The 15,123-nt window shown below is 29.6% G+C and overlaps 1 protein-coding gene across 1 annotated transcript; it reads right to left on the bottom strand.

Annotated features, from left to right (window-relative positions):
• Positions 1-1,012: 1,012 nt before the first annotated feature.
• On the bottom strand, positions 1,013-10,135 carry LOC106759957 (protein NRT1/ PTR FAMILY 1.2). The gene is made up of 5 exons (XM_014643361.2): positions 9,879-10,135; positions 3,476-3,718; positions 3,179-3,396; positions 2,282-2,829; positions 1,013-2,172 (listed from the first exon to the last, which is right to left on the bottom strand). Exons 2-5 carry the CDS (start codon positions 3,576-3,578, stop codon positions 1,332-1,334), a joined length of 1,710 nt encoding a protein of 569 aa, XP_014498847.1. The 5' UTR covers positions 3,579-3,718; positions 9,879-10,135; the 3' UTR covers positions 1,013-1,331.
• Positions 10,136-15,123: the final 4,988 nt, after the last annotated feature.

Genomic DNA, 15,123 nt, shown 5'->3' with positions numbered 1-15,123 from the left:
CTAAAGGAAAATGCTATGGTTCAATGAAGAGATTTAATAGAAAGAAGGCAAAGAGAAGTAGAAATTGAAGTTCTAGAGAGAGCATCGTTCTTAAGAAAATGACTTTTTGCTTTTTAGAAAGTCTAACAAAAATATAAAAAATTGTTTTCTTTTTAAGAGTGGCCCTCTCCTTTTTCTTAATATAGTTTCACCCATTCTCTTTTTAATATATATATTCTTACATAATATCTTTATAAATTATTTTGGAGATATTAAGATAGATGTATACAAATTTTGATGTGCCAAATACAGAAAATATACCAAAATTTAGAAAATAAGAAGGAAATTATATACAAATTTACATATATAGAAAAAAAAAATTAAAGAGGCCAATACCTCCTATTAGTCTGCTAAGCTCTGCCACGGGGTTATTACGGCTTCTACCTTTAATGCTTTCTTGGATTTTATAAAACTCTGCTAGATATCATTATGATCATTGACACATCTCTGTTATGCTGAGACTAACATGAAACTATTATTAAAAAAAAATACAAACAACTCATAAAAACCAAACCAAAATCCTTAAACAAAAAGCAAATCAGCTATAAAGTTATACACAATATTCTAACTAGCCTTATACATAGGAAAAAAGAACCTACTATAATAAAAGTCCAAACTTATAAAAGTTGGCATAGTGGTATACCATTTAAACACTTCTCTACAGGATATGCATATGCATAAACTCAAAAACTTGTATTCCAAATGATTTTCTTTCCGAAATATATGGAATGTTTTAAAATCAATAACACTACAAAATTTTACGCATTTCCTGCAACCATCTCTGATAGACCACGATACGAGAGAGAAAGCTTAGAAACCAAATTTGAATCACGTTCCAATCAGAATCTTCTAAAATCTGACACTTCTAGCATATGCAATGGCATGGATAGCTCCCATAAACTCGGAAAAAAAGCGCATTGTAGGGGAATACAATTCTCACATGATCTCTTGGTTTCTTATTCTCCAACAAAAATGCATAAAATTGGATCCTCTTCTGCATTAGGTAATCTTAATCTATTTACATAATCAAATTGACGTAGACATGTTATCAACTTCTTTCTGTATAAACTTGTGCTTATGCATTACATACAGAACAACAACAGACCATGTAACAAACACTATAATTCATTGTGAAAACTTGCAGCAAGCAGTTATTACGTTATTTTACAACATCAAGAACCCACGAAACAAAAACTCTGTCCATGGTATAGACTGGCTACCAATCTTATCAGCTACTATCATCATCTCTGTCTATCCCTCTACCATTACAATACCAAATAAGATCTAAAGTTCTATTTTCTTCTATCCTTACAAGGACCATAAGATTTACTACAATAGATAAAATATATAAAATTTAGAAAGCTCAAAGCACAGATTAAACCATAGTAGCTGTCATAATGACCCTTGTTAATGTTGCTTGAAACCCAACTCTCATGTCCTCCGCCTCCACTAACCCTGTCCACAACACTCAGAATGAAACTTGCTACCAAACTTGCAAGAGAAGATCCAAGGCCATTAAGACTGGAAGCAAGACTAGCCATAGATGAAGGTAGCTCAGTGAGGAAAAACTCATTCTGTCCTATTACACTTGTGCCCTCAGCCACTCCATTGAGGATTTGGCGAGGCAAAAGCCACAAAGCAGACATGTTCACCACAGCTTCTGCTTGATCTGAGTATCCTTGCTCAATGGCAATTTTTCTTCTAATGCTCTCTACAATTACAAGGGATGCAATTGATACGCAGCTAGTAAAAAGACCAACTCCCATCTTTTTCTTTGCTCCTAACTTTGCTGGGTACCCTCTTATATTTGATACCACAGGGACTAAAATGCGGTCATAGATTATAACCCAGAGAACCAGAGATACAATCATAAATGATACAAAGGAGCCTGCGGGAATTTCAAAATTTGGAGTGATGTGGCGGTTCATGGAAGATGCCTCTAGTACCAGAAAGGAACCTTGACTCATGTTCACACCGATAATGATTCCTGTTGACCATATTGGAACTATCTTGACTAGTGCCTTCAGATCTTCCACTTGCTCCACTGTGCAAAGATTCCATGGATTCCTAGCTCTTCCCTCTGGTGTTAAATCCTGTGAGGGATTTCTAACTACGCATGCTTTGTTCAGAAACCTGGCAAACAAAGTCACTGCTTCATTAAGCCTTTTCTCTCAAAAGCATTTTACAAGACCATTCAAGTGGACTACAGATAGAACAAATGAACCAAAGAAACAAAACATACCTTAAGTTTTCAGTTGGCATTAGGAGATCAGAACCCTTTTCTTGGTGGTATGTGCCATTCTTGGTCTCCTGGGATAACTGAAGAAATCTGTTTTTGTAAGAGGCAACAAGTACCTGTGCTATACCATTTAGCATGTTCCTTTTAACCTCCGCCATTACATAAAACCGAGAAGCTAAGAAAAATGATACTGTTGCTATTAACATTAGGATAACGGGAATTCCAAATCCCACTGCCCACCCCATGTAATCTTGAATATAGACAACAACAGTTAAACCTATCAGTGATGACATTGAAACAGCAGCAAAGTACCAGCTGAAATAGCTCTCTTGGATTCCCGCATCTTTGTCCCTCTTGGTCAATTGATCAACACCAAAGGCCAAGGAGGATGATCTTATGCCTCCAGCTCCAATAGACATTAGGGCAAATGAAGAATGCAAGATCAAAAGTTGAATTGTTGTAGGAGAGTTATCGCAGCTGTCGGTTAAAAATCCCTCACAAAGTGGCTTTGACATAGGAATCAAAGTTGTTAACCATAGAAGAACCATCCCCTGCACAGCCCCAACACAAACAAGGTTCAGAAAACAGTTCTAATTAACTGATTTTATGCATACACTCACAGTACACCATAGTGTTGGCCACTAATTTTTATTTTAGTTCATCAATGTTGTTGCCGTACAAATTTAACAAAAGAAAACAAAGCTATCGGTGACTGAAAAGTGACAACATTATATCAGAGGCAAGCATTTCAAAAACCAGCCATTATGGTTTATCCTTTACAGTTGCAACTCGGCAGAAATCAAATTTCTCAGCAATTTCTTGGAATGAAAAGTATCGTGACAAAGCTACAACCGAGCTTGCAATTAATAAAACTTTGAACAGAAGAGGAAAGAACATTACCAGTAGGCTTGCAACAGATCCAAAAGCGATCATGGAATATCGACCCACATAGGAGTCTGCAAGGACAGCACCGATGAATGGGGTGAGATTTGAGACAGCAGACCATAGTAGGAGAAAATTGGTGGCTCCTGCAGTTTGCATGCCATACTGTCTTGTCAAGTACAATATCATGTTAGGCATTAGCCCAAGGCTAGCCAGTCTCTCAAAGGCCTCATTTGCTGCCACAAGAACAACATCTATTAGCACATATTCATTATCAGACATCTGAAGAAAATAGAATGGTAACTCATTCATTACCTATGATGAAAGGTAAGGTTCTGAAGCCACCCTTGGCATTGGAACTCTTCTTGCTCAGAAGGGACTCTTCTATGGCACTTTCCATTTCTGAGATATTGTCCATTGCCAGAGACACAACGGAAAGAGATTGTGTGCAGGTGAATTGAAGAGCTATGACACTGTACCGTATCTTATGTTACACCAAAATGATGACGTGGCCCATTGAGCTATGCCTTTCGTATGTTTCTTCCAGAAACATGTAATCTTAAATGAAGGGTGATTAATTTTTGTTAGAGAAATAGTAATATATCAAATAATGATTTTTCTATGTTAAAATATATATTTTTTATTTTAATAGTATCTCCAACTCCACTGTGCTTTTTTGTATGCCACTTTTTAATATAAATAATAAGATATGTTTTAACCACTCACTAGTAAAAAAAGTTGTTCAACATCACTTAATAGATGTTTGTTAGAGCTCCACCGACATCATATGATGACCAGTGACATTACTGTAAATAAGATGGTAACTTAGACGTCGGTTTCAAGTTAATACATCTATTAAGTAATACACGTCAGTTCTATCGTAAGCCGACGTCCAATGTAATGAGGTAGGCGAGAAGACAAACTTCTCCTGCGCATTTGACGTCAGTTGTGATGGGGGCCGACGTCTACTTGGGTGCAGTTAATGCTGGTCACCTGATTCCCAGGCGATTAGACGTCAGGTTGTCAAAAACCGACGTCTATGGCCTGTCCGGAAGGCGGAAAGACAAAAATTTCTGCAAAATAGACATCGCATTTCTGGGTGTGCGACGTCTATGTGCATGTAATTAATTATGTGCATCAAACTCCGAGGCACTTCCACGTCCGACAACAGAAAACCGATGTCTATATTATTATAGACGTCAGCGCCCCTTCACAATTGTCGTCTACGTCCCTGACAGGAAGTGAAACGTCAATCGGTTCAACGCCCTAGACGTCGGTGCCCCTTCAGAACCAACGTCTAATGGACATTCAAAAAGTCAGTTTAAATGTTAACTTGGTTGTCGAATTAGTTAGAGAAACGACATCTAATAGGCATTGTCAACTATAGATGTCGGTTTCGCAAGCAACCAACGCTCCATTTCATTTTAAATAAACCACAGACTCTTCACGACATTCAATTTCTGATATTGTCTTCCTCTCTTCTCTTTTTTCTCTCTTGTGGTATTGCATTATTGTTTCTGATATCTTTATCGTCTTCCTCCTCTTCTTTTTCTCTCTTTCGGCATTGCATCCCAGGTGAGTTTTTTTTTATGCTTACCGTTTAAACTTTGTTTAGTCTTTCATCGATTATCTTCTAGTTCAACTGATTAAAATTTGCTTTCTTTGTGTTGTGTTTTAGTGCAGTTTTGTTCCTTTCTTGGGGTAACCTAGTAACACATTCTCCATTTCCTAGCTGCCTCCCAGAAAAAGCGGCGTCTTGTAAATTTCTGTTGGTCGTTTCAACCCAAAAACGAACCTGGGTCGTTGTTTGGTTATCGTTTCACTGCCATTTTTCTCTCTTGCGGATGAAAATGGAACTAAGCAACAACCTAGGTTCGGTTTTGGGTTGAAATGTCATAAGAAATTCAAAAGACGCAAGCTTTTTTTGGGGAAAACTAGCAAAAGAGATTATGCTACTAGGCTATCCAAAGACGGGAACAAAACTGCACTAAAACACAACCACTGTATTAGACGTCGGTTAATGTATACATCGACATCTATAGTACCTTTTAGACGTCAGTCAGTGTCATTTTCGAAGTCTTTAGTGCCTCTTCGACGTCGGTTATTGCTTAGACCGACGTCTATATAATGTCTTTAGACGTCCAGTTAGTCCTACTCCGACGTTTAGTGACGTTGGACATGGCACTGACTGACGTCATTATAGACGTCGGTTATATTCATGTCTGATGTCCCATTGACATCACCGGAAATGATGTCGGTTGTTTAGTAGATGTTAAAAATTCAAAATAATCGACGTTAATCAACTTTTTCCACTAGTGACTTATTGAAATACAACAATACGAATCTCATAACTGATGTTGAGATAAAACTCAATTAAATTAAAATAAAACGTTATGATAAAATCTTGGGTTGCAAGTTAAGGGAATGAGTGTAGGACTAAAGAATTTTGCTGTCAATGTTAAGAACATTATTCATTATGAGAGAAAGTTCACTCAAAGACATAACATCACATGAATCTAATATCATAGTTTGAGTAGATTATAAGTAATAATGAAAAGTGTATTTCAAAGAGGGTAGTGATATATATATATATATATATATTATCTTAATAGTAAATCCAATGATGGAAAATAAAAATAAAAAATCCATCGTTGAACCTTTTTTCCTGTGTGGACATTATGCATAATTTTGTTGTGAGAGTGTTAGGTAGCTATATTCCTTTCTTCATTCCATAAAAAAGTAAGTGTTAGTATCAATTACCTTCTTGCTGTTATGGCATTGACCAGATAGTTCGAAAACCAATAAAGCAAAAATTCAGATAAGTGCTTTCAATAAAATGATTCCTTAGCCTATCGTGAAACGCACCCTTTGTTCAAAAAAATTGTAAAATCTGATTATTATAACACTTTTCAGATCTTAGAAATCGGTTTAGGCAATACGCTATACTCTATTTTTGATTTTGAAGTTTAGGTCACTACTTTGCCAGAAAACAATGTTTCTGACTTTTAAATAAAATTATCATAAAACTTTATACAAAGAGAGTGATGGTAGCGTGATAAACTTTTATTTTTATTTCACTTCAAACCTAATATAATAGTAAAATGATTATAAAAGTATAAATTTGTATAATTTTTTAAGAAAAAATAAAATAAAATTAATATTAAATGAGTATACAAAAATTTAAATGTATCAAATAATTATTTTTTTATACAAATCCTACAATGTTGGAAAGTTAGAGTCCACGTTCAACGAAATTGAACAATAGAGAAATTGTTAAAGTATACTTAAATTTAAAGTAGGGTTTCAAAAATTTATCCAAATAATGGAAAATAGAAAAAAAAATAAGAGTCAAGATTGTTTTAGAATTTCTTTTTCTAAGAGCCAGATTTATTTGAATTTTAAAAATTAACTGAAACCGGTACTGTAGGATACCTTTGATATATTTTATCATTATTATTATTAATATAATAAAAATAATTTATATATTTCAACCTAAATCTTCTTACAATATTGTTTTTGCTTTATATATTTAATTTGTTATGGTTAATTTTATTAACTTTTCTTAAAGGTGATGTCCTCAACTCCATTCTTTTGTTTGATCTAATGTATTTTTATTTTTTTTTAAAATTGATATTAAATTTTGTTTTGTATATTTTTAACTTTTAGTAATATTACATTTTTTAATTTTACAATTTTATTAGTTTATTATTCAATATATTCATAAAATTCTGAGTAACATACTTTTTTATTGTTGTATTGTAATTTAAAAGACGAAAATAAAGAATAAATTTTTAATAAAAAGTCAACCAAGAACGAATCAAACTTCATTGCAAATACATGTAAAGTAAAATAGCATTACAATAATTGGTTTAAATCTTTTAAGTAATCACATGTGTTATTATGCTTACTCGCAAGTAACTAAATCCACAAATCCTCTCATGTGCAATATATATTTAAATGTGCATTATATAAAAATAGGTTTATTTTAATAGTATCATAACCCACGTGTACGTTTGGATTCAACCACAAAAAACTAAGAAGCTAATCAATGGATGATTTTCTATGCATTAAATTAACGAACAAAAATCACACATGCATTATTGATTTTAGTTTATGTATGGGTTAAAATCTCGTGGATTGAACATGTTATATTATATTATAATAATCCATGTAACAAATCAAGAAAACATATCTTATTATTATTATTATTATTATTATTATTATTATTATTATTATTATTATTATTATTATTATTATTATTATTATTATTATTATTATTATTATTNATTATTATTATTATTATTATTATTATTATTATTATTATTATTATTATTATTATTATTATTATTATTATTATTATTATTATTATTATTATTATTCGTTATTTCTTATAAAATCGACTAAAGGATGTTAATATTGCACTTTTAGTTAAAGTACTGTTTTTATTATATATTTGTTTAAAGAAATCTTAAAACAAGTTAAATAAGATTAATTGAATTGAAAAATATAAAAGAAACTTGTAAGATTAATAAGTGTTTGGAAGTTTTATACCTATATCAATTTATAATACATAAAAAAAATATTTTTTTCAAGTTAATTGTGAAACTAAATTAGATTTAGAGATTTTAATATGGTATTACGACTATAAATTAATTTATCTTAATAAAATTTATTATTTATTGAATATATTATTTTATTTACTATCAAAAACTGTTATAGGATTTTAGTTTTATGTTGAAAATATATATCTTTCAACATAGAATGTGTATTGAAAATATATAACACCAATTTATTTATAGTAGATGCAAACCTAGATTATTTTACAAGCTAATTCAGTAATCATTTATATATCATATGTTCTTATGAATGTATAATTAGGAATCATGTATAACTGATGTCCTTTTGCATTAATTTTGTGTAACTGAGATCATATAATAATAGGTATTTATATTGATAACTTTGATAAATGAAAATGTATAATGTTTGAAAATATTATACTAAAGATTAATTTATAATATATAAATAAATATAAATTTTATTTTACAAATTAATTTGTAATGTTAAATTGAACTTAAATTTCTTACACAATAAAATAGTTTATAAACAAGCTAAAATTAAAACTTGTTTTAAAGGTTAAAAGTAAAAATAAAAAGTAAATGAAAGAGGTAAAATAAATATTAATTAAAAATTAAAATGTAAAAGAACTAAAAGATTAAATTCAAGTAAGAATATATGGCAAATAAATAAATAACAATAACTTGGAAATAAATTACCAATGGAAAAGAAGAAGATTGTATAGAAAAGCAAAAATTTAAGTGACCAGATTGTAAAGAAAAAGTCATTTTGCCTTAAAATATAACAATTTATCGTTATTTATGATGTTTCTTTTACTTTTGTTCATTCCATTATTACATTGATTTATTATTCAATATGTTTTTCACAATAAAACTATGATTGCAATAGCTAATTGAAAATCTCAACAAATTAACTTTTGATTCTTCAAAATGGATTCCTTACCATTTATAATTGTTATTTTTCCAAAAGATAAATTATTAAATTTTTTTGTGACGATAATTTATCCATAAAACTTGTTATGTAATTTTTCTTAATCTCTAGTTCGTTTTAAAAACTCCTTTATTCTCTCCTTTTACTTTATTCTGCATCTCAATTCTTATTGTCTTTCTTATTTTCTTTTTTTTTCCCTCTTTTCTAAATTTCATCTATTACAACACTCAAGGACTCGTTCTTTTTCCATCAAGCAATTAGTTAAACAAATAGCATCCTTTACAAGTATTTCTTCTTTTCCGAATTATTAAACTTTTATGACACCAAATTTACCCCACTATGAGTCTAGAAAAGAAATTAAAAAAATGAAAATATAAATTATCAATTTTCTATTTGGTTAAAAAGAAACGCGATATGCATTCTTAGGCTTTATAAGATATTTTTCTCTCTTAGAATCTTTCAAATAATTTTCTATTCTACTAAATAATCATATTCGATTCATGAATCATGAGTTAAGATTAATTTTCTAAAGTATATAGAATCAGTCTAACAGACAAAAGTTTCAACAAAACTTCTCTTGATACGAGAAGATTCAAGTTTGTCTAGACCTTCTTAATTATATTACGTCTACAAATCCATGTGACTTTGACTTATTATAGTATACTAGCATGTATTGAAAAAAGAAAGTATATATTCACATGTAAATCAAAGTTCTCTTTTATGTTCAGATGTACGGAATGTTTAACTTATATCTTTAAATAATATCAATCATAACCTATAAATAATATGTAAGTAAATAAATGTATAACGATTTGTATTATCAAAATATAGTTATTTATTACTAACCTAACTCAATACTTTAATTGTTTTCTTCAAGTTTCATTTGATTTGAAAGTGTGGAATGTATTAATAAGAATGAAATGTTTACAATAAAAGCATACGTGCAATGTATTAGTAAATTGAAGATTAGATTCCATGATTGTTTATTATTTCCTTGTTTTGAGAATGTTAGAGGAGTTTTTTTAATTGATTGTTTCATTCAATCCATTTCTTAGATTATCTTAGATGAATTATCTTGTTTATCGCAGGAAGAAATTGACAGGAAAATTAAGCAGAAGTATGCAAAAAGAGCTTAAATGAAGTTGATAGTTTCATGAGAAAATGAAGCCTATAGCTAAGTTAAGAGTGTTAGATATAGATATAGAGTACTTACCAGTAACGATGAAGCTGAACACATGACGATGCTTTTGCCGTCCACGTTGCAAAATAGAGAGTAAAAAATGGAAGGTGAAATTGTGAAGTGGTGGGATTCCATGCACGTGGCTGCTGCTTCCGCCCTCCCGCATGACGCAGTCTGTCAAAATTCGATGTTGTTTTCTCCGATCAAAAGTAATAATAATTAATTAGCTGTCTAATTATATTGTATTATGTATATATGTATAGATAATATAATATGTTAATCGAATGATACGGTGATGAGAGAGGAGGGTGGAGGGTGGAGGGAGAAGAGAGAGGTAGGTCGGAGGAATGGTGGAGGGGATAACTAGGATTGACAAATGCAAAATGGTCGTTCTCGAGGAACACGAGGTCACAATTTTTAAATCTAAACATAATCCTTCAATATTTTATTGATATTGTTGATGTAGTTTTATATTCAATTAATTTTATTTTTTTAATATATACCCTAATGCTATTAATAAGTTGGAAAATAAAATTTTAACACCATTTTTTGACACCATTTTAACACTGTACACGTGTCAAAATGTGGTTGGACGATTTCAAATTAAAAAACAAACTTTGGTTTTTCTCTTCCAAATATATCCCTGCCTCAACTTTTTTAATTTGAAATCGTCCAATCACATCTTGACACGTGTGCAGTATCAAAATAGTGTCAAAAAATGGTGTTAAAATATCATTGTCAAACTTTACAGAGCTCGTGCCACCGTGGATCATAGTGCTATGTGGGTTGGCAATACAGAGGGAGAAGGTGAGGTCACACATTGCTATATTTTCTGTTTTATTACCATGGTTAAAATAGGTGACAAAACGCCCATCCGATTCACTTTTAATATTTGGTTCAGAATATTTGCAATAAATTAATAGTTAAATATATAAAATTAGAATTTATTTTTAAATTTTAAATGTTAAATAACTTAAACAAAGGACAATATATATTCTTTTTGTAAATAATTATTGAAAATCAATCCTTTTGATAGGATTCTTAATCATAGAAATTCACATTCATAGGATCCAGAATTATAATCATATGCTTATATGTATATATTGATATTATCATATTAATTATTAATGAAAGAGACACGTGATTTTTAACATTAAAGATAAACTAATATAATTATTTTAATATTATTATATATTAAATCTTGTTAATATATATTTTAATCACTGAAATCCTTTTGTTAATTATTATATTTTTACTAACTTTTAATTATGATGTTAATTGGTTTAAATCTTTTAAATAATCCACTTGTGTTATTTAACTAAATCCCTAATTCCTCTCACGCGCAATATATATTTAAATGTGCAATATATAAAAATAGGTGCATTTTATGTCCGGATACGGATACTTCAATTTTTAGTAGAAATGGAGAAAATTAACTTAAGTATACTGAATTATCAGACACTAAATTGAATTAAAAAAATTAATTGTTTACTATAAAAGTTGAATTGTATTATTTTATAATTCAGTTTTTGAAAACTAAACATTTAGAGTGATAGCCTAATTCACTACTCATTAACTTAAAATTAATTCATTTTATATTTTTTTAGTTGTTTGAAAATCTTAAAGTTACAATTTAGTTTGGTTACTATGGATTAGACGAAACTTTAGTCATGGTCATCTCCATCAAATTCAACTAAGATCAAGGCTAATTTGGTCAAATTTAATTGAATTCCTATTAGGACTGAATCAAACAAGTTTCAACTGTAGTTGTTTCAATCAAATTTGTTTAATATTAAATAGAGATCAATTCAGTTGAATTTCGGTCGAGACCAACTTGATTAAAATTTGCTTGTAGCCTTCCTAACCTAATTAAGTCGATTTTAAGTTGAATTTGACTTTGAGTTTCAAATGTGTCCACCACAGTTAAATTTAACTGAATTACGATTCCAACATATTTCAACATTTTGTCTAACTTGATTTATCTCAACCTTTAGTCCGACTTGACTCATATAAACTTTTTAATTTTGTTGTTTATGAAAAAATCTATATTATAAATGAAATGGATAAATACTACATTTTTTAGTTTTTTAATTTAAAAATATTACAGTTTGATTCAAAATTAAAAGTACTACATTTAAAAATATTACATTTTTTAGTTTAATTTAAGAAATTTGAATATACTAAAACTTTGTTTGCATAATTTCCTTTTCTTTTATTCATTCTCACATTCCTTTCGTTTAGTTTTATGTTATACTACCATTATCATCTCTTATTATCATTGTTGAAACAATTATGGAAAATAATTCTTTCATTCATTCATTCATATTTTCCTTATCAAATGAGGTACATTTATACAAGCAATATTAACAACGTATACTTAAAAATAGGAAACAACTTAAAAACAGAAAACAACTTTAAATATTTAAAACTTATTCCTAACTAAGTGCAACAATAATTTAAATTCAAATTCTATCTTCAACACTCCCCCTCACGTTGACACATGAATATCACTCATGTCCAACGTGTTAATGATTTCTGCAAACACCCTTTCACGTCTAACATCATGGAGTCGAAACTAACATTTTTAAATTAATTCTCTCCCTTCACTTGTTCCAATGTGAATCCAGAGTCATCACTTTGTGATTTCGATCAAGAATATCAAATACAGAAGCTGCAACACTTTTTGATTGGGTTTTCTGTCCATCTTCTCCAAACCCTCCTCCCACTATGAGCCAAGGTTAAGATAATGAAATAGAGAAGAGGAATGCCAACGGCACAACCACTAGGCACCAAATTCACCAGTGTCTTGATAAGGAAACAACAAGTCAAAGAAAAAAAAATCAAAAACACAAGATTAAGCAAGAGAAGATTCAAGAAGAAGAAGAAAATTCAAGAACAAGAAGATTCAATAACAAGAAAGCTAAGAAGAAAAATTCATGAAGAAGAGTGGATGAAGAAGAAATTAAAAAAGAAAAAGATTCACGTAAAAAAAACTTCAAGAAAAAGATGATTCAAGTAAAAGAATTAAAATAATTTGAGAGAAAGAGTTCAAGAAGATGATTGATTAAATATTGAAGAAGAAAAGATTCAAGAAAAGGAATTCAAAAAGAAAATTATTAAAGAGAAAAAGATTCAAGAAGATGAATTCAAAAAATTGCTTCAAAAAGAAAAGATTCAAGAAGAATTCAAGAAGAAAAAGATCCAATAAAAAATTCAAGAAAAAAGAAGAGATTTTTAGGGACTGCCGGTGGTCATGACGGTCGGCCCCCGACAGACAACAAAGACAAAATAGTAAAGGATCAAAAAATTTGCTCTAACACCATATTGAAACAATTATGGGAAATAATTCTTTCATTCATTCATATTTTCCTTCTCAAATGAGGTACAAACCTAGCTCAATACTTTAATTGTTTTCTCCAAATTTCACTTGATTTGAAAGTGTGGATTTAGAAAATAACCTATAAAGCTAATATCTATTAATAAATTTAAGAGTGAAATATTTACAATAAAAGCATACGTGCAATTTATTAGTAAGTTGAAGATTAGATTTCATGATTGTCTATTATTTTCTTGTTTTTGAGAATATTAGAGGAGATTTTTTAATTGATTGTTTCATTCGATCAATTTTTTACATCATAAGTTTTGTAGGAATAACTTATCAGTATACTATCTAATTTTATAAGCTGATGATATTTTGTAAGTGCTTTTGCATCACTTAATAACTTCTACATATTTTTCTATGTTCATATATTCTCCAAATATAGATCCAAACAGTGTGTTGCTCATGCACTTCAGTACAAATGTTGTCTCTTTTCCATCAACTTTTTACCAACCGCAGAATATGTAACGTGGGTGAAGTTGTTACGTGTGTGTATATGTGTTTTTTTTAGGCAAATCATTTAATTTAAATTGGTTTATCTAATGGGTATTATCAATTTAAATTTTTATTAGTTTTAGAATTTTATTTATTTTTATTTCGCATTTAAAAATCATATATAGTTGCGTTAGTTTCTCTTTTACATTTTTCATTGTGTATATTTTTACATAACATCATGTAATTAATATACCATTAGATCCTTCAATTTGTAATGTTACTTTTTTTTTAATTTCAACTGCATATATAAAAAATAAAATAAAATAAATTCAAAATACTATGGTTTTTATCTCCACAGAATCGAAAATAGATTTTTATCTTTGGAAAATAGCAAATAGGTAATAATAGATAAAAAAAAACTATAGATAATAAAAAAGTATTAAAATAAAAATAAACAACAATGAGAAAGTTATTAGATAAATTATCTTGAAGTTGACAGGAAAATTAAACAGAAGCATGAAGAAAGAGCTTAAATGAAGTTGATAGTTTGATGAGAAGATGATGCCTATAACTATGTTAAGAGTCTTAGATATAGATTCTTTGGGGAAAAAAAACAAAGTAATGTAAGATTTGGTATCTTTAAGAATACTGAAAATATAACAGCATTTAAAGTAGAGTACAGTACTTACCAGTAACGATGAAGAGAATATGAACACATGATGATGCTTTTGTCGTCTCGTTACTCCAAAACTCGATGTTGATTTCTCCGATGTCAAACTGCTTGCCATATATATTAGGGAAGTAATAGTAATTAATTAGCTGACTAATCAGAGAGGGTGCTTCGAGAAATGGTAATAACTTGGGTTGCGACAAATGCAAAATGGTTGTAATAATAATTGTTTTCCATGTTTGTAGCTCGAGGGACACGAGCTCACACTTTTTAAATCAAAAAATTAACTCCTTCTCAATTTTAACCAACTTTTATATTCAATAATTTAAATCTAACTTAATCTTCCAAATTTATTTATAAAAATATAATTTTTATTTATATGTAAATTGAAATTTATTTTATCTACACATGACAGGATTTGGAATGATAAACCGTTTTGGAATGAAAGACTAAGAAAGAATCAAAATTCTAAGTTTTTTATATAGACGGAGGCAAACAAATAAAAAAAAGGTTTAAACCCTTAAATCGTCTCTATTTTTGGGACTGATTCCCAATTTCATTCCTCAGTTATTAAAGCTCCTAATTTGGTCCTCATAAGAGCCAATTTGAATGAAATTGACCCTTTCCGTTAAATAAAGTTAACAGCGTCAAATATTTTGCCAGTACAGTAAATGAGGTGTTATCTTATGCACAGGTGTCATGCAACGTGTCATTGATCTGATGAAACATGGATTTTTTAAAAAATTAAAAATTAAAATCAAGTTTGCGTCAAGTGGTTCGAGCTCTTCGAGGGG

Source organism: Vigna radiata, chromosome 5 (genome assembly GCF_000741045.1).
Source record: "Vigna radiata var. radiata cultivar VC1973A chromosome 5, Vradiata_ver6, whole genome shotgun sequence".
Taxonomy (NCBI): Eukaryota; Viridiplantae; Streptophyta; class Magnoliopsida; order Fabales; family Fabaceae; genus Vigna; species Vigna radiata.
The sequence above is the reverse complement of the archived record's forward strand: the minus strand, read 5'-3'. Positions and strand labels throughout refer to the sequence as shown.